This window comes from Brienomyrus brachyistius, chromosome 19 (assembly GCF_023856365.1).
Source record: "Brienomyrus brachyistius isolate T26 chromosome 19, BBRACH_0.4, whole genome shotgun sequence".
Lineage (NCBI taxonomy): Eukaryota > Metazoa > Chordata > Actinopteri > Osteoglossiformes > Mormyridae > Brienomyrus > Brienomyrus brachyistius.
In genome coordinates this window covers 19,898,627-19,918,291 of record NC_064551.1, presented here as the reverse complement: position 1 = coordinate 19,918,291, position 19,665 = coordinate 19,898,627, and the positions used below count along the sequence as shown (strand labels likewise).

The following is a 19,665-nucleotide window of genomic DNA, read 5'->3' as shown; positions in this document are numbered from 1 at the left end:
CTCCTGAAGCTGGAATGGATATGAGAAATCGCCTAAATGAGTTGAATTAAATCATACATATTCAGTTTACTTCCATACTTCTGAAAACAATAACTGCCATTGAGAGGAAGTGACATGGTGTTACTGAAATCTATTCATTCAATGGGCAGTGGTGATGGTTTCCAGTCCTCTGGCTGGTAGAGTAACCATATCAATGTTTGGCCCTTGAGAAACGGCCTTAACCTCAACTGCTGTAGGGATACTGGCAAACCTTGACCCCATGCCTTCCGTGCTTGATCATTGCTTTATGCAGTGACAGTTACTATTAAGAGGAGTTGCATGAATGTTTTAGGATTTAAATAGCTGTTATATGTAACTGAAAGCGTTCAACATAGACGAGACATTCTGGAAAGATGCAGTCTGTGATTGCCAGTGGTTTACATTACATTACTATCTAATATTAAATAGTAATATTGTACATGTAGAATCTTATGTCTAACTTATGTTTATGTAAGATCATGTGTATGGCCTTGAAAAATATTGACTTTTTTAACATGTAAAATTGTAACTTGTTTTTTTTATATACATGTTGAATGTGACCTAAGGGGATTACTGATGTTACGGGCATTATCCAACATAACGTTCAGCTAGAACGTTTAAAAAATATTTTATAAAGTAGAGTTGTAAAGTAGAAAGTTGTCATTGACTGTAGAGTCCGTGAAAAGGTACTGATTAATATCTGTAACGTGTAACCATTTATAATGGTAAATGGGCAATAATCACACTGAAAAGGAGATTTTAACATACCTGAACTTGTTTTATTCACCTGAAAGTATCTTGTAATGTAATAGCGATTTATTTGCACTTTAATAAAAAAAAACTAAAAAAAAAAAAACTGTGTTAATTTGCTCTCAACCATCATGGTCGACATTCGCAGATAGTGTTGGGGTTTCATTTTCCAGCCACAAGCAATTAGTACCCTTAAGTGAATTTGTGGGTGTGTAGTTTTTTAAAAAAAAAAAAAAAAAAAAAAACACCTGGCTGGTCATGTTCCCAGTGGAATAAATGTGTATAAATGTTCAGGAAGGAAATTCACTGAACTCCTCTCTGCAACTTCTGATCTAGTGGATAGCTGCCTGAATTCTTGTGAATGGGACTCATGGTCGTGCAAAGTGGCTGCTATAGAGATGCCAGTCCACCTGGCCTTATGGGAATTGGAGTTTCCGGGTGAATATGTTCCTATGAGGAGCCTCAGTGGGAATCAAGCCAACAAGAGTCTGCAGTGCCACTCAATTAACCACAATACTGCACCGTGATTATTACGGCGATGGGGGAACGCTGTTTTTTAATTTTTTTTTTTTTTTTTTTTTTGAGAAGGCATAAATGATAGTGTTTCCAGCATGTGAAGATATGACGCATTGGCTGCCCTCCCAACTGCCCCCTCTCCTACCAGCGTACTGCTGTCAGCGGGCAGTTAGCAGTCACTTGGAGTTTTTATGTGAGGTCAGAAAGCAAAGGCAGTGCTGAGGGAAGGGTGAAGGTTGGGCTTTCCCTTCTTAATCTCCGTTTCCTGATATCAGATCGTGTACACTCCCCCCAAAACTATTCAAAATCAGATGCAGTACCAAATGTGTGGCAGCATGATTAAATCATTGACTGATTTTTTTCTCCCAGTTTTGACTCGCTACTTAAGAAAATTTCATCCAGTGTTCAGCGCTCTGATTTACATGCATCACAAATTGTATTGGGAGAATCTTTTTTTTTAGTACAGTATATAAATTCTTTTACTTTTCTACTGCAAGAAAATACCAGCTGTTCCTTTTACTCGTAACCTGCGTCTAATCTTTCATTTAGATGTTGGTTAACTAGTGAAATTAATTGTTAACCAAAGCAATAAAAATTCTGGCTGTAGTTGCAAGCTTTTGAAGGCGGAGGTCCTGTTAAAAGGTCTCTGATCTGCCTCCGAAGGAGCAGTTTGCAGTCAGAGAGCTGTGCACCAGAAAACGATGGAAATTAACAGGCACATTTAATGAATGCATTAAGTACTTCTCCTAAAGTGCACGGTCGATTTGTATGGATAGGAAAGTCTGACTCCCGGTCAGCTTTTCTTTGTAGTTTCTTTACATTTGTGCCATACGTAGATGACACCTGAATCCAGTTTAGCAGTAATTTTTTTTAACGTCACATGAAGAATCCCACTTATCCACGAATATAGACTTGCAAAATACCGCTATTATGCAATGACAGGCGCGTTGCCGAGTTGCATTCCCTTTAAGTTTGTGGCGGGATGTATGGAAACTGAGCCCCTCGCTCCGCACTCCGAGGGGCTCGGCAGCATAGAACATCTGTAGCTTGTCCCCTCCCTCCACTTGGAGCTCAGGGGCTGTGGTTAATGTTTCAGGATGCCGCTAGCATTGCGACAACGTGCATAGAGCACGGATGCTGGCTCATGGCGAGAGGCGATAAGAGTGGAGAGAGTGAGAGAGAGCGAGAGACAGAGAGATATCATTCAATGTGCCGTGTGTGAGTCATAGGATCGTTTCGTCTGCTTTCGCGCCCATCGACCTGCGTCCAGGGCCGTTTCACGTAACAGATGTAAAACGATGTCTTGGACTCTTTCTTCATCCCCTTCTTTTCGACCCTCGACTCAGCCAGGTGAGCAAGATCTACCTTTATTTCTCCTCCTTAAGCAGAAATGCTCCGAAACCTGTAAAGTCCAAAGGTGAGGCTTTAAGGTGAGGTTACACCGCTTCAGTCTGTAGGACATAAATGAACTTCTTTTAGGAATGACATGTTTTTGATTAAAGTTGTCACTTTTTCCCAAAAGGCTTTATATAATTTTTGAAAATGATTTTTTCCCCCTCATTTTTCTACGCTTTTACTGTAAGTGATAGGTCTTTGTAGTCAGATTTAAACTAGATTAATATTATGTGAAGTATGGGACCGTATGGTTACATTTTGACTAACAGAGACACAGCTTCATAACTCTGGGTGATTATTATGCTGCTTTAATGAGATGGCAGTAATATGACATAACGAACCGACAGTCTGCTACCAGTAGTGGCTGCAGAACATTTTGGGTAAAAACTTTTGACTGTGGGTGTTACTGCCGATTTTAAAAACTTACTGACTGGAAGGGAGGGACTGGGTACAGACAACTTGTTGACTGGGAGGAATTTGTTTACTAGATTTATTGATGTGGGGTGGCAATAGAGGGAGCCCCCTCCTGTCTGCCACTGATGTCGGTAGGTACCTTGTAAATGCAGAAAAACTCCTCCTGCCAAGTCAACAATCGCAGTCACACGGAGAGGTGCGACTCGCTGAGAGGTGTCTCGCTAACGTGAACGAAGAGAAGCGAAGGGTTAGCTTTAACACCAAGTTCCTGATTCGGACCAAGTCTGTCACCATCGTGAAGGGAGACGCTCTCTGTGCATGGAGTTTGTCACCTGCCAAGCTTCTGAGATCATGGCTGATGGGATTCTCATCCCCATAGGCATGTGAAATCACAAGAAGGGCTTAAAGCACAAGCTGCTGAGACGAATTTGCGGTTTGCTTTGATTCAGTTAGACAGCATGACAGCAACCAGTGAAACGGTCTTTTTGTCTGTCTACAATGTAATTTTTTCACGTAAATACAAGGCGATAACTTAAAATGTCTTTCTCCAGAGCTATTTGGCTAAAGATTGTATTCTGCGGTGTGCCCAGTATGACGAGAGATTCAAAGATGCCATGGCTATAGCCTCAGCAGAAGAATAGCATATCATCGCCCGTGCAGCTGGCTGCTTTTCTCTCAGGCCTGCACCCACCTCCATATTCACAGGCTCCTCTGGAGCCATGATCGACATGCATTATTTATTGAGATTTTGCTGAACTTCCCGCTGGGCTCAGCCCTGCAGGCCTGGCACCCACCTGGGTGTTTGTAAGGAGGCATGGCATTAGCATCGGAATAATATTGTGACGCGAACGGAATGGTGCTGGGATGAACCCGATCATCGGCGTGTGCAATCCAGTGACAGCTATGTGATCTGGACACTTTATCTGGATTCACAGTTGTGAAATCTCCTTTTCGGGCCTTGGAATTCTCCCTGAAAATACACCATGTGACTGGAACCTGCAGGTTGATAGATTCCGTCAGTGAACCCTCAGGTTCTTTCAGAGTCGAGTTCCTTAAGGCAGGTTCCTTAAGACTGAGCAGTTTATTGAGACAGAATCAAGATGTGACAGAAGGATGTTCACACAGGGATGGTTCAGTGTCTGTCTGTGTCTGTTTGCCCCCCACTGAGGGAAGCAGGCCCTGTATCTATGGTCTTCATATAGACTCACGGAGCCGGGGGGTCAGACAGCCTTGGTGAGAGTGAGCTGCATGAGAGACAAAGAACATGATGTGCAGACCAAATGGGTGACAGAAGCAAGTAGTGGGGAAAGAGCAAAGAAATATAAAAGCTATAAATGAAAATAAGTCAAATACTGTAACTACAAATGAACTAGAGAAATCCTTCATGGCTTTTGGCTCAATTGCGCGCCTCCCCCGTGTTTCACTGCAGGCATGGAGGTCCAGGTGCAGGAACTGAGGCTTCAGCTGGAGAAGCAGTGCTTGCTGAACAAGGAGCTGGAAAATGAGAAGCTGGGGCTGGGTGAGGAGGAGGAGGAGGAGGAGGTGGGGGAGGAGGAGGTGCCCAACAACCACACGTGGTGTTATTTCCCTCCCCTCTTCACACCACACTTTTAATATTAAAGAGAGAATTTGGATTCATATTCAAATGTGTTACCATTTTTGCATTATCGATGAAAAATAAGTTGACAGGCATTTTGCCTGAAGCCCTAGTTGTCCATTTTACACCTACAAGTGTGTCAAAAAATAATATATCAAGCGTTTTCAGTATGCTTCCTTTGAGAGTAAAGCTCCTTCTATTCATTCTTTTTTTTCCAAAGACTGAAAAGAGAATTCCAGAGAAAGTTACCTTATTCTTAGTTTGCTTCATGTATATGTCTTAGACTCTTACATTTTCTTCAGGCTTTCTCTGTCTCAGGTGGCACTGCGGTGCAGTGGTTGGCATTGCGGTGCAGTGGTTGGCACTATTGCCTCACTCCTCTGGGACAGGGGTTTGACTCTCCACTCTCTCTCCATGTTCTCCACGTGTCATCATGGGGTTTCCTCTGTTTTTTTCCCCCACAGTTGAAAAACATACTAAGAATAATTGGAGATTCCAATTTCTCCTTCTGAGTAAGATTGCCTGGCAATGGCATCCCATCCTAGGTTGTTCCCTGCTTTGTTCCCATAGCTTCTGGAAATTCCACATATTTCAGCAGTTTTGGTGTGACATTGCATCATGTTACACGATGTTGTAGCAGCTGAACCAACCAATACGATTGTTATTCAAAAACTGTCCTCCTCACCAGAGAGACGTCTGCAAGAAAAGGAGAAGATGTTGATGGAGATGCAGAATCGAATTGACGAACTTGGTAAGAAGTGCATAGTCCTGGTCTGTACCAGATCCGACATTAAGGGGCCGCTCAGGACTCTGGCTGTGAGGAAGGCTGGCAGTTTAAATCCCATGGACTTTCAGCATAACCCTAATTTCTCCAGGAGAGCTGGATGCTGGCTGACCCTGTGCTATGACTCCTAAGCTTCTCCCCTGTATGCGTGTCTGTGTTTCTTGTTGAGAGCAAGATGGGATTGGTGAAAAGATGATATCTCCTGCCAATGAATGAAATATCACTCATCAGTTTAACATCTCACCAGTGTGGATGAGATTAGGATCAGAATAGTTGTGGTGATGGTATCTCACTGTCTGGTAAAGACCCTCCACACCATTGCTCTATGGTCATCACCCAGTAGCCTGCTGGCTGTTTAGATTCTGTTACCACTGCAGTTACATGAGCTTTGCAGCTGCTGATGTGAAGCTGGTCCACTTTCATGTGCTGGTCTCAGACTACCGCCACAGCAGAAGTAGCCACGACGGTGAGCCTGAGGTGAGGAAAAGCCGATCTGGCATCATTGTCACTGAGCCCATCCCTGAGGATCTGGATATCGCTGGCTCCCGAGTCAAGACTGCCAGGTACTCCAGATTGCGGGGAATTTTATGAATAATGCACCTCCTCTGTCCTCTACTTAGTGTCATATTTAATAGTCTGGTAAAAAATAAATCCGTATGAAAGAATACCAGTTATGTAGTAATATAAGCCAAGTCTAGAGTGTATTTATTTATCAGTTTGACAAGGTTGCAGAAGAATTAGTCACATTTTGGAATCATGCTTAAATTTTCTCATGATGGGTGGAATTGGGTTTTATAACCACAATGAAGTGGCTGAGAAGTTTTGACGATTCTTGTTGGACAAATGAATGCTTTTCTGAATTTATCCTTTGGGATCAAAATAGGCAGTGTGTACCTCAGTAGGTTAGGGGTGTGGGGGTCTGTGTCTTTTGGGAGTGGTGTGTACCTCAGTAGGTTAGGGGTGTGGGGGTCTGTGTCTTTTGGGAGTGGTGTGTACCTCAGTAGGTTAGGGGTGTGGGGGTCTGTGTCTTTTGGGAGTGGTGTGTACCTCAGTAGGTTAGGGGTTTGGGTGTCTGTGTCTTTTAGGAGTGGTGTGTACCTGTGACTACAAGGTTGCCAGTTTAAATCCCAGGTACGGGAGGGTGATTTCACTATTGGGTACTTGAGCAAGACCCAGTTGCTTAGGGCACTGTCTCTCAAACTATGGGCCGCAGACGGGTGCCGGCCCGTGAGAGGAACCTCGGTTCTGCACCAATCAAAATTCAGTCAGATCAGGTCAGGTATAATATTATTATTATTATTATTATTATTATTATTATTATTAACAATAAAATAATAGTAATCCCATCTATCCATCTATCCATCCATCCATCCATGCATCCATGCATGCATGCATGGGGGGGTGCGGTCGTTTATGCAGGACCCTGCAGCCCCAAAGCCTGACATGACTGGTCCCCAGGACAAATAAGTTTGAGAAACACTGGCTGATTTTGCTTTCCCTCAAAAAATGTATGTCACTTTACGTCACTGGATAAAACCTATTAAATAAATAAAATGCAAATATAGAGTATATCTTTTGACACTGTGGGGCAGTCATTGTTGGCAAGGAAAAAAGTTAATAAGAAGTATTTTTGCACGTGAATGTACTGCACCTGACAGGAGTTTGTAATTGAGCTTACTTTGAAGACAACAGGTTTTCTTTAAAAGGTCAGTCAGTACATTTTTTTGCTAGTGCTGCAATGCCATAACACCACACTAGAAGAACTCCTTCTAGAAGAAGAATTCCATTCTTCAAGAAGAATTCCATGCATTGGCTATTATGCATGGTGAATGTGATGACAGTGTTTCCCACCATAACAGACCACTAGCAGGTTAAGGCTTCTTGGTAGGCTTCCTTCCTCCTCTGCTTGTCTGTCGTTGTATCTTTAGAAGAACATTTGCTGTATACATCCCAATGTGAACTTATTTAAGCCATTATTTAAACTTATTAACCATTTACACTGACAAAAAGTAAAGCTGCAGTGGAGCATTAAAAGAATTGTAATTAGCATTAAAAAATTTAAATATAACCTAAAAGCTAGCCAATCTTTCTGGCTAGCTTAACTGGAAAATGTTCTGTTTGAGTCCCATTCTATTAAATTAAATGTCCTTACCCTGGTAATGTAAAAGTCATTTCCCAGAAATAGCTCAAAGTAAAAAATGAATGCATTTAATAACAAAAAGCAAATAAATTAATAAAGAATGTAATTAGTGACCTCGCACAGACCTCTCCATGCTGTTCTAGTGGAAATAGGAGTATTTAACTGACTGAAGATGTCCTTTTATCTTCATTTAAATCACCCTGTGAAAAGCTTGCATATCTGTATAAAACTATCCCCGTAACTCATTTTTCTCAGCAACCCACCATTGACCGCATTCTCATCCGGCCTCTAATCTTCCAGCGAAAGCAACCTCATCGTTAAAGCCATCCAGAAGAGTGACTTCCTGAGCCGCCTGGACGATGAGCAGGTCACCATGATGGTGGACTGTCTGGTGGAGCAGGAGATCAACCAGGGGGAAGCGATCATCATAGAAGGGACCGAAGGCGACAGCATGTACATCATAGCAGGTGGCCGGTTTCTATATCTTTAATAATGTGGATTAGTGTTGTTCAATTTTAAGAGAACTAGATGACAGAAAAGGAAGAAGTATCTAAAATCCCTTGTGGCTTCAGATAAGAACTGTCCTTCTGTGTCTATGCATACAACAGGCAAGGTTCAAAGCCAGTGAATGCAAACCCCATACACATGGAGCATGCAATGATGTTTCCAGTGTCAATCAGAGATGAAAGGATGTTTCTTGATGTTACTCCCAACCTCCTTTGTGCATCAAACTTGAAACCAAGAGCATCAGTCTCTAATGCTTGTGTCCCTGAGATAGAGGGCGAGCTCCGTGTGACTCAGGCCGGACGAGTTCTGCGAACTCTGACATGCGGGGATGTCTTTGGGGAGCTGGCCATCCTGTATAACTGCAAACGCACTGCATCTGTCAGAGGTGACATCTCGCCAAAATGCATTAGAGTACTGCACCATGCTTGAAGACAAATGGCAGTCTGGCTACCCAGATGGGTTCTGATTGATTTGGGTCATTTTATTCCCCCCCCCCCCAGCTGTCACAAAAGTCAAATTGTGGTGCATCGAGAGGCAGACGTACCGGACGATCATGACCAACAAGTCCAGGAGGAAACGGGAGCAGGTCATGGGATTCCTAAAGATGTGAGTTTCCCAGTTATCATATTAAGATCAAAGGTCTTCCTTATTGTATACAATTTCTCAACTTTGAGATTGGTCTATGCTATAAACCCTTGAGTGGTTGACTGTAATTTGTGACCTAGTCTCTCTCTCTCTTTCTCACACACACACACACGCACACAGGTTTGTAATTATATCTTTGTGGGGACTCTCCATTCATTTATATGGGGAAAACTCTAATCACAACATGACCTACCCAGCCCTAACCTTGAGCATAAATAACTTTTCTTTTCTTTTCTTTTCTTTTCTTTAAATAACTTAACTTTTCATGCAATCAGTATAATATGAACCTAATCCACACATACACACACACACATGTGCACACGTTTGTAGATCGTCCACCACCAAAAACAATTCAGGATATTTGAAAACTGAGCATGATTTTCTGAACATTGAGGATCGAACTAGGGCAGTGATCCTCAAGCTTTTTACACCACACACCACCTCAGAATATATGGGGCTCTCTGTTAACCACCATTATGACTGCTGTCATAAAAGAGATACCTCTGCCTACCATTAGAGGGAGCTCCATAGCTTGAGAACCACTGCTCAAGGGATAGCAAGAATTAATAACTACATAACATCAAAGTAAGAGAGGGACGCTTTTTATGGGCTTATGTATGTCTTCATGCTGATGGTCATAGCTGGTTTAGGACCTGGGTGCATAAGAGTGATCCTGATAAGATAAATGTAAAATGGTTAAATGTAAAGTGCTTTGTGACAGTGACTGTTGTTATAAGCGCTATATAAATAAAGTTGTATTGAATTGAATTGATCCCTCTGAATGACCTGTCAATATCCTTTTTTTGTTCCCATGTGTGTCCTTTGCAGTGCCCGCACCTTGAAGGACCTGAGTGACATGCAGCTCTCTAAGATAATAGACTCTATGGAAGAGGTTGGTGGGTTTGCTACATCTTGACAAGGAACAAGAAACTGGCGTTTGTCTGACAAACCTCAACTGAAGGGAATGCTAATTGGAGAAAAGCATTATGGGAACATAAATCGTATCATACAAACATGTTACTTGTTTCCATTTAGCCTGGTTTGAAATGCACATTACTATGAATAGATTGCAACTCCATAATTACCGTGGGATAATTTAAAATGATGATGTAAATAAACAAAATGATGTTGTACAAACGGTTGCATTTTATGAAGAAGTGGATGTGAGAATGACATTAAACTGTGAATGGCATTGAGCTGAACAGGACTTTGTTGCATTTTCTAGGTCAAATTCAAGAACAATGAAGTGATTGTGCGTGAAGGGACAGAGGGAGACACGTTTTACATCATTCTGAAGGGAGAGGTAGAAGGACACCCCCTCGCTTGGTCTGACACCACCCTCCACTGGCGTTCCCATTCTCTGCCGCCATCAACATGGACCATGTCTCTGTGATCCAGGTACAGGTGACAAAAAACATGAACGGACAGCAGAAGGAAATCCGGAGGATGGGCCGAGGGGAGCACTTTGGGGAGCTGGCTCTCATCCGGTGAAACTCCTGCCTACTGCATCACAAGTATTCATTATCAATGAGCTGCTCCTCTGGGACAAGGTCCTGCTGAGCGTAGATCAGGGGTCTCAAACTGAAATCACCTGGGAGCTGCTGGCTGGATGTTTTTTCCTAAGTTGAGTCATTGAGCCATTTTTTTTAAGATGAATGAGGAAAGAGAGAAAAGAAAAGACTTTTTTGTCAATTTTTTGGAAAATAAAAGATTGATTTGCTGCCCCATGAGCTTGCACTTTGAGACCTCTGGCCACCATGCTACCCACTTACATTATATAATACTCCTTTTTTGTTTGTGTAACACCTTAAACATGCCTTTATAATGGCTGTATTGTTTATAATGCTTAAACAGCAAACGAGGTCTTTAAACACTCCATGTTCTTTAAAATGCTGGATAATTTTGCTGTGTTTTCAGTGAGACTTGCAGAACTGCCACATGTACTGCAGTGGGCCAGGTCACCTGCTACTCCATTGACAAAGAGTGAGTGTCCTCCTCTCGTGATGCTGGGGAAGGCCAGGCAGCCTTGGGAAAGCCTGACTGCTGATTGGTGGGATGCTGTTTTTCAGGGTTTTTGAGGAGACCATACCGCTTGAACACCTCGAGCTTCATGACGAGTGAGTTCAACCGATGAGTAACACTTGTTGCTTTGAGACCTGCGCTTGCTTTCTCCTCCCATTTTACGATCGCTGGAGCCATCGGTCCTGTTCTTGCCACCGATTTACTGTATTTTTTTTCTTCTATGTTTTGAACAGCTCGAATGTTTTTGAAGACATAGTGATTCTGGAGAAAAAGAGGTGAGGCCAAAAATATGCAGGCTTCGTGTTATTTTTCTGGTTTGCACAGTGAATTCCAGCAAAGGAATATGGACTAAATGTGCCAACAAAATGATGATAGCATGAGCATTGCAGTAGGTGATTAAGTCAAAGCTGTTAAGCTGCTTTTCAGCATCAGTGGCAAAGATCCATACCACTAAGGGTCTGAGGTCCACCTTAACTGCTAAGGGATTACAGGTGAATGATTGGAGACCCATCTGACCCACTGTGTCTGCCCCCACCTTGCATATATCCATTCCCACAGCCAGAGTACCTCTCTGCATTTAAAGGACCTAGTTCCAGTGCTTTACCAGGAAGGACGTTTCCAGGGCGACCCCGTCACTCTGGGATTGGGCGGATTTGGACGCGTGGAGCTGGTGGGTTCAGATTCTGGTTGTTGTCCTGACCTTTTGATGAAGGGCGTTCTCCAATCATCAACCACAACAGGTTGAGGAATTTCCTTCAGCGATGGTCTTCTTATGCTTTCCATCCAATCCTCTGTATTTCTGCTGTCCTCCGTGGCCCATCAGTTTGGTTACCTTCCTCACCATTCCTCCATATTCTCCCTTTAAATCACCACTCTCCATGCTGCTTACGGTTCCGGTGTTTCTTCTTGCAGGTGATGACACTGCAGCATGGGAAGTATTACGCCCTGAAGAGGATTAGTAAGAAGCACGTTGTTGCCAAGCGGCAGGAGGAGCATGTGAAATTCGAGAAGCAAATACTACAGGACATTCATAGTGACTTCATTGTCAGGTACCTAATTGCCTCATATGATGTAGTACAGCAGTGTTTCCCAATCCGGTCCTTATGGACCCACAGGAAGTCTACATCATGGCTCCTTCATATCAGGAGCTTGGAGGGAGCAAATACATGGACCGACTGTGGGTCTCCGAGGACCGGATTGGGAAACACTGGAGTAGAGATACGTTATTCATCCCTGTAAGCAATTCTTCTTTTCTCTAGTCTCATCTCGCACTGTGATCCAAGCTTGAGGGTCATAGTGCAGGGTTGGTCATGGCCCCTGGAACAGCTGGTGTTAAGGGTCTTATTTCTGGGCCCAATGATGGCACCAACCTGCAAACCGCAAGATTTAAACTGGCGACCTTCTGATCACAAGCACCATCATAACACCCCTGCATTGTATTCCTCTTTTGTTCTCCAGACTTTATGCCGGGTTCAAAGACACCCGTTATATCTATATGCTTATGGAGTTTTGCTCCGGAGGGGAGTTGTGGACCAAGCTGAAAGAAGTGTAAGTGACTGTAGTGACCAGAGGTGGGAAGTTCTGGTTCAGAAAGTGCAAATCCGGACCAATATTTTATTTCAACCAACCAGTTCAAACAATGTGATTATTCTGTTTTAAAGGTTCTGATTTATGTAAGAGAAGTAGCCTTTCAATATCCTGAAGACATGACAGATCTGCAAGAATCTTAGATATTAATGAATATGCATTGTTATTGTTGTTTTAATGAATATATACATATGTGAATATGATTTTTTTTAATGAAAAGCGAGGTGTAACTTACGTGTCTCTTTGTGGGTGGGGGTCTGTGATGTGTGACAGTGGTCGGTTTGAGGAGAGTATCGCTTCCTTCTGCACTGCATGTGTTGTTGAGGCGTTCGCCCACCTCCACAAGAGGGGCATCCTGTACCGAGACCTCAAGCCCGAGAACCTGATGCTGGATTCACGCGGATTCGTCAAACTGGTGGGTCAACATATGGCTGAGTGAGGTAGGACACTGTGCTTATCAGCAGAGTGATGTCACCGTTGGGCCCTTGAGCAGGGCCCTTAACTCCTGAATACTGCAGGAAACCGTCTGACCCTGATCTCTCAAAAAAATGCACATCACTTTAAACAAAAGCATTTGTCAGTCACCTCTTGCCAAGACCCCCCACCATCAGCTACTCTTACCATTTTGATTTTATATTACATATTTACCTGAGACTTTTATCCAGAGTAACTTATAGTAGGAAGAAGGATAACAATTTACATTTGTTTCCTGGGATTTGAACCCACGACCTTTAGGTCATTAGCCCTCAGGGCTACTTGTTGAGCTGCATCCTTTGTTCCTGGGCTCTGTGTCACAGGTGGACTTCGGTTTCGCCAAAGAACTGACACGAGGGGAAAAGACATATTCATTTTGCGGGACCCCAGAGTACATGGCCCCTGAGATCATCCAGAACCAGGGTCATGACTTTGCTGCGGACTTCTGGTCACTGGGCATCCTGGTGTACGAGCTGCTGGTTGGCAGGTAAACCCAACCCGGGACTCCAGTCCTCAGAGGATATGCAGAAACTGGCCTTTTGTGGGGACACATTTTATTACAATATCACCCAGAAATACTGCTAAATACTGGGTCAGAACTGAAGCTACAGCACTGGAGCTGTGAGTACACAGAGCTACCCACTGAGTCAATGCACCTAAATAATAATTAATAAAATATTCATAATTCATCAATTCAGCTAAAATAAATATGGCTAATTTTTTAAATACAGCAGAGAACCATATCCTAACAACAACAATAATAATAGTAATAATAATGTACTACATTATTGTTTTTCTGACCTATTTACAAAGTTGACGTAGACAGACTTGGGGGGTGGATCTTGTGTGTAACCTGGGCGCTTTCTGGTATCAGTTTATGAAATTGAAACAAATCAAAGTAAAAGCTAAAAAATACTGGCCAACAGGGGGCATCACAAAGCAGTAATACAGAGAGAAACAGTTGTCCATTAAAAATGGTAGGAGCAGGAAGATGAGATTCTCCAATGTGCAGCACATTTTTCAGTCGTCTGATTGCTATCATAATCTCAGAGGTCCTGTACGACACACAAAGAATGCTGCATATTAAGATTAAATTCTCCATCTTGCATATGGATAAACTGCACACAGCTTTCTCCGAAGTTTATTAAAGCATGAATGTCTGCTCCTCAGCCCCCCCTTCTCCAGTTCCGACCCACAAAGAATTTATGCGAAGATTTTGGATGGGGTGCTTAAATACCCCCCCTACATGAGTGAGGCCGCCCGCTCCCTGATCAGCAAACTATGCAGGTCAGGGCAATAATTCTGGCATTTTATTTTTTATATGAAGCCTTCAGCTGTCTTCTTCAAAATCCTACAGTTGTCTTTAAATGAATGTACTTCCACGTTTTATAACATTCTGTGACGCAGGCCGCGGCCTGGTCAGAGGCTGGGGAATACCAAAAACGGGATCAAAGACGTCCGGAATCACAGGTAACATATTAGGGCTCTTTTGCAAAGGCTGGTCAGTGATGAGCAGAGTGGCCCCTCGTCTGTCTGTGTGTATGCCGATATGTACGTCATCACAGGGGGCAGTGTGTGACTCAGCAGGCAAAGCCTCTTTGTTTGTAATCAGAAGGTCACTGGTTTGAGCCCAGCTGAGGCAGAATAGTCACGTTTCTGTGGGCTCTTGAGCACGGTCGCTAACCCCCAGCTCCCCACGTGCTGCAAAGTAGCTGCCCCTTCACTGTGATCCCCAAGCTTGCTCTCACCCCTCTGTGTGTCTCATGGAGAGCAAAATGGAGTAAAGAAAAATTCCCCACAGGGATTAACGAAGTATCTCTCTTCTGTTCCATGCGGTCCTTCACACAGGTGGTTTGGGAACATTAACTGGCACAAGCTGAGAGTTGGGCAGCTGGAGGCACCGACGGTCCGGCTCATGCGCAAGGTAGTGCCGTCTTTGCAGGATCCCAAAACAGAGTGACCTGTGTATCTCAGCAAAGCTACAGCCGGCACTTCAGGGCAGTCATTGTTATGACAGTGTGCAGTGTTTCCTGTGGACAAAGCGGTTTGACGTGGGGGCAGTGTGATGGGGGTGTATTACTTAGAAAATGCAGGCATCAGACCATTGTCCAACGTATGTTTTTTTTTTTATTATCATTGTTTATTGATGGCATGTTACCTCTCTGTATAAACAAGAACTTAATAATTATATGAATTAATGGAAGCTAGTTTTTTCAGTGGCAGTCATAATTACTTTTATTGTGGTTGCTAAAATAATTCCTCAACACTTTGCTCGTCTCCCATGCTTCATTCATCAATGTAACAACAGCCTAATTTCACTGCACACAGCCTAACTGTGTATGAGACTCAGCATAGCTGCACTGCACACAGCCTAACTGTGTATGTGACTCAGCCTAGCTGCACTGCACACAGCCTAACTGCGTATGTGACTCAGTCTAATTGCACTGCACACAGCCTAACTGTGTATGTGACTCTGCTTATCTGCACTGCACACAGCCTAACTGTGTATGTGACTCTGCTTATCTGCACTGCACACAGCCTAACTGTGTATGTGACTCTGCTTATCTGCACTGCACACAGCCTAACTGTGTATGTGACTCATTCTGACTAACAGGTGGGCTACCAACTGATATCAATGTAGTGACTAAAGGGAGGCACCCCCAAACCCCTTTCTCAAAACAGGGTAATCTGTTACAGATTCACATCCACACTGGAGGTGCGTCAGAAAGTTACCACTAATGTTACTAAGTCACCAGGAGATATTCATGGGTAGACTGAACTGTTTTGCTCCCATTCCCACACGACACCATAAAGGTAAAATAATGTTGTATAAGTGGATATCTCTGTGTGTCAATGGGGCATAAAACAGTGAAAGCACACTGCTCTGTTTCCCTACCTCTGTGTTTTTTTTCCTAGGAAAATACCACAGTGCAAACACTGTCGTTAGAGGGAATCAATAGGAAACAGACTTTAATTAATGATACTGCATCACTCAAGGTCTTCAAGATTCAAGAGGTTTATTCGTCACATACTGTACACAGTTGTACACATACAACATGTAGTGAAATGAAACCCTGGTCACTCCGAGCAGCTGTGCCTCATAAGAAAATAATAAAATATATAAAAATATCTATCCATCCATTTTCCAAGCCGCTTATCCTATTGGGTCACGGGGGGTCCGGAGCCTATCCTGGAAGCAATGGGCACGAGGCAGGGAACAACCCAGGATGGGGGGCCAGCCCATCGCAGGGCACACTCACACACCATTCACTCACGCATGCACACCTACGGGCAATTTAGCAACTCTAATTAGCCTCAGCATGTTTTTGGACTGTGGGGGGAAACCGGAGTACCCGGAGGAAACCCCACGACGCCAAACCCCAAACTCCACACACTCCAGGTGTGAGGCAACAGTGCTAACCACTGCACCACCATGCCACCCCAAAATAAAAATATAAAATAAAAAATATATGAAATATGTTTAGCTGTACATAATCTATACATAAGTGACATGGTCAAAGTGATAGTGCTGTGCAACATAAGCGCAATGTGTAAAAGACCTGAGAAATGTACTGGCAATTTGGTCAGTATGAACTGAATGAAATGCTCATGGGATTGTGGGCACTCGTACACAATGTGCACAGAGTGATGTCAGTGTCACAGTGACTGAAGAGTCATTGTAGAGTCTATTGGGAAACCCAGGGGCACTGAGACTTGTCCTGGTTCAGGAGCCTTATGACCACTCATTTGGTTTGGCAGAACTGAGACTTGCCGAGTTCATCGCTAGTTATTTTATAACTGCGCAGTTAGAGTGATTCGAAACTGCCATGTGGTGAGCTTCCTCTGCTTACTCCCATCCTGTTTTTCTGCATCTTTCCTACTGCAGGGTCCCTGCTATATCAACTTCGACAGGTTCCCCTATGACAGAACCCAAACGGAGGAAGAAACCTCCGGCTGGGATGACAACTTCTGACCTGGTTTTCATCAGCAGTTTCTAGATCCAGCGACCTAATGGGTATAGGCTGCAGGCAGGCTTTACATGATGCCTCTGTCACGCAGCCTTGTGCTTCAGCCTAAGTGGAGTGTTTAAGTCACCTGTCCCAATGCATTGAAGTATTTTAACTCTGTATCAAATGAAAATCCCTCCGTGATGTTATCTCGCACTTTTGTGTACCCAAAGTACTTGCCTCTTTCCATGTGATAAGTTCAAATCCAAACAAATGAAAGTGCCCCTCTGAACCCTAGCCTTTACCTAAGCCTCATACATGCAGAATCTGCAGATATTTGGAAAGTTAGCATGCTAGCCTGTTAGCATGTAAAATGCCTTAGCATGCTCAGATCAGGCTGAAAATTTGGATCTAGGCGTACTGTGCCTCCTAAATTCAGAATCTGCAGTTATCTCAAAACTTGGCATGTTAGCATCAAAATCGGAAGTGGGTGTATCTCCGCCTAGGAATGTCGTAGAGACTTGAAACAAAGTTCCTCAGATCCGTCTCGATGAGTAGAGTCTACTGATGAAAAGAAGAGTTTTAATTTCAACTCTAACCCCAAAACTAATGTTTCTTAATTTTACCCCCTTTTCCCTCTTCTTTTATATTTTATCTGTTATGTGATTTTATTGATTTATTTAGACATTTATGTATTTATTTATGATTAATTCATGAAGATATATTCCTTTTTTCAGCTAGTTACTTTCTTTTAAAGTGAATGATAAAAAAATCATATTTGACCTGCCTTCCTTGCTTGGAAAATGTCTAACATTATGGGAGAATATCACCCTAAGTTGAGGAACTTAGACTTGGGAATCTAAAAATGGTGAAATAAATATGACCACTGCGGAGCGCTCCATTTAGGAAACGTGATCATTTTAATCTCTCTGGTCTCTGCTGCTTCTGTCGCATACAGCAATAGTAGAATATTATTATACCTCAGATACGATAAAATAAACATTAGGATATTTAAAATTATTTTGACCAGAGTGTTGAGCCCATGAATGGGTAATTCTACTTACTGGGGGTCTTCTCCGCTGCCGCCGTCTTCGTCATTTCCGTCATCTTTCACTGCCCTGAGCCTATGGTGGCACCATACTTACCAGGGATTTCCTCTGCTTCCGTTTTCTCTACCGTTTCCGTTATTCATGCCGTTTTTTGGCTGTTCCTACCGCATAACAGGAACAGTAGATAATTTTATCTTAAAACAAATATGGGGATAGCACAAACTGTGTTGATCAGAGTGTAGGAAGGTTGGAATGTTGCCAGTGCACCCTGAGCATCAATGATATACAATGAAATCTTTTATAAACCCTAATCTAACCCTAACCCTTATCCTAACCTAAACCTAACCCCTAACCTAACCCTAACCTAACCACCAAGTATGCGGTCACAATATTTGACACCAGCAAGCTATACCACTCAAATCAGGAAGATACAAAAATGCTCTCCTGTACAGGAACTGTGGCAACTTTACTCAGAAACTGACCTTGGACTGGACAAATTAAGTCACATATGTTCAATCATAACTCTGAAACTGCAAGGCCCTAGAGACTGGGAACCATCATCCACCCTAACCACAGCTGGTTTAGTTTATACAAATTTCACAAAATGTAGTTTGTCACTACACAACTCACAAACCCCCTGCAGTTCCTCTGCAGACCACCTTTTTGAAATTCCCCTAGTCTTTACTGTACAAATATTGGCAGAAAAAAATATGTAAAAAGAGTTATTTAATTCCACCACTAAGGGGCAGTGTTTCGCTATTTTTTTAAATTCATTACCAATGTGGACTGAGCTTGTATCAGAATCATAGACAGAAACAAATTTCAGGGGGCAGTCTTAAGTTTGCTCCCTAGCTGTGTGGCAGTTTTCAGGGGGGGCGGTTCTCCTTCAAATCTGTTGTTTTGCTATGTGGCTACATGCCTACCATGTATTGCACTATGAATGTTATCATTAAGTCAGAAGGTTTATTAGAAGATATATTAGTAAATGGATTGCCTTAATATCTTAAGAAATCTAAGTGTTGTCTAAGCTGTGTAAGTCATTTGACTGGAAGATACTATACATAGGTTTTTGACACTTTAGTGTAAACACCTCATGATTAATCCTAGTGAGAGGGAGACGTCACTGGTGTTGACAAGTCCTAAAAAAATATATTGTATAAAATTATCTGCTGTGTGCGAACCTGAAGGGCCCGGCCTCAATTTTTTTAGCAGTAATTTTTTTACAGCTTGTAGTAATATCTGTGTGTAACAGGCCTCATTTTGTGGTAGTTGTGGAATATTGCCTTGAATGTGTCATTATAAACAAAAATTGGTAATACTTATTTTAGTAAATTTTTTTAATAGTTCAGTTATATATTAATGTATAGAGCAATTAATTCATAAACAAATTTAGAAATGTATTGCAATCCTATGTTGTATGGTCTTTACAAAATGGCTTTTAATCATTTGCAAATATGAAACAATGGGTTAGTAAGTATACTAAATGGTGTCACAACACGAAGTGGGGTATTGACTTTAGTAAATGGCTACAGTATATTATAGTGCTGGGGCTGTGCAAAATTAATACTAACCTTGTATATCACGCACATGCAATTATTACATAACCAGTCAGCTAAATTAAGATCAGGCTGTTTCATGCCTTCATACAGTATGGACGTTATAGCGCAGGCAGTTTACCTTTTGCTAAAACATTTTTTACTCTGTCTTAAAAAAAAGAACTCCGCAAACTTTACAATTTTAATGGCTATTTCTTTTCAGGATTATCTATCATATGTTTAAAACTCAGTTTAAAGTTTACCTCCGCTGCTTTTGCATGAACC

The 19,665-nt window shown here is 42.6% G+C and overlaps 1 protein-coding gene across 3 annotated transcripts; it reads left to right on the top strand.

Annotated features, from left to right (window-relative positions):
• The first annotated feature begins 2,301 nt into the window (after positions 1-2,301).
• prkg3 (protein kinase cGMP-dependent 3) lies at positions 2,302-19,163 on the top strand. Of its 3 annotated transcripts, none has more exons than XM_048985931.1 (22): positions 2,302-2,634; positions 4,523-4,612; positions 5,379-5,441; positions 5,911-6,037; positions 7,915-8,081; positions 8,393-8,506; positions 8,622-8,727; positions 9,595-9,658; positions 9,992-10,069; positions 10,165-10,253; positions 10,684-10,749; positions 10,836-10,883; positions 11,022-11,063; positions 11,347-11,458; positions 11,701-11,837; positions 12,247-12,336; positions 12,649-12,790; positions 13,173-13,336; positions 14,020-14,136; positions 14,257-14,319; positions 14,698-14,773; positions 15,547-15,626. In XM_048985931.1, the coding sequence occupies exons 1-22, from the start codon at positions 2,583-2,585 to the stop codon at positions 15,586-15,588; spliced, it is 2,049 nt and encodes a 682-aa protein (XP_048841888.1). In that variant the 5' UTR covers positions 2,302-2,582; the 3' UTR covers positions 15,589-15,626. The 3 variants fall into 3 exon arrangements, with proteins under 3 accessions (XP_048841888.1, XP_048841887.1, XP_048841890.1); XM_048985930.1 differs by lacking the exon at positions 15,547-15,626 and adding an exon at positions 16,736-19,163 and having other exon boundaries at positions 2,304-2,634; XM_048985933.1 differs by lacking the exons at positions 2,302-2,634; positions 15,547-15,626 and adding an exon at positions 16,736-19,163 and having other exon boundaries at positions 4,569-4,635.
• Positions 19,164-19,665: the final 502 nt, after the last annotated feature.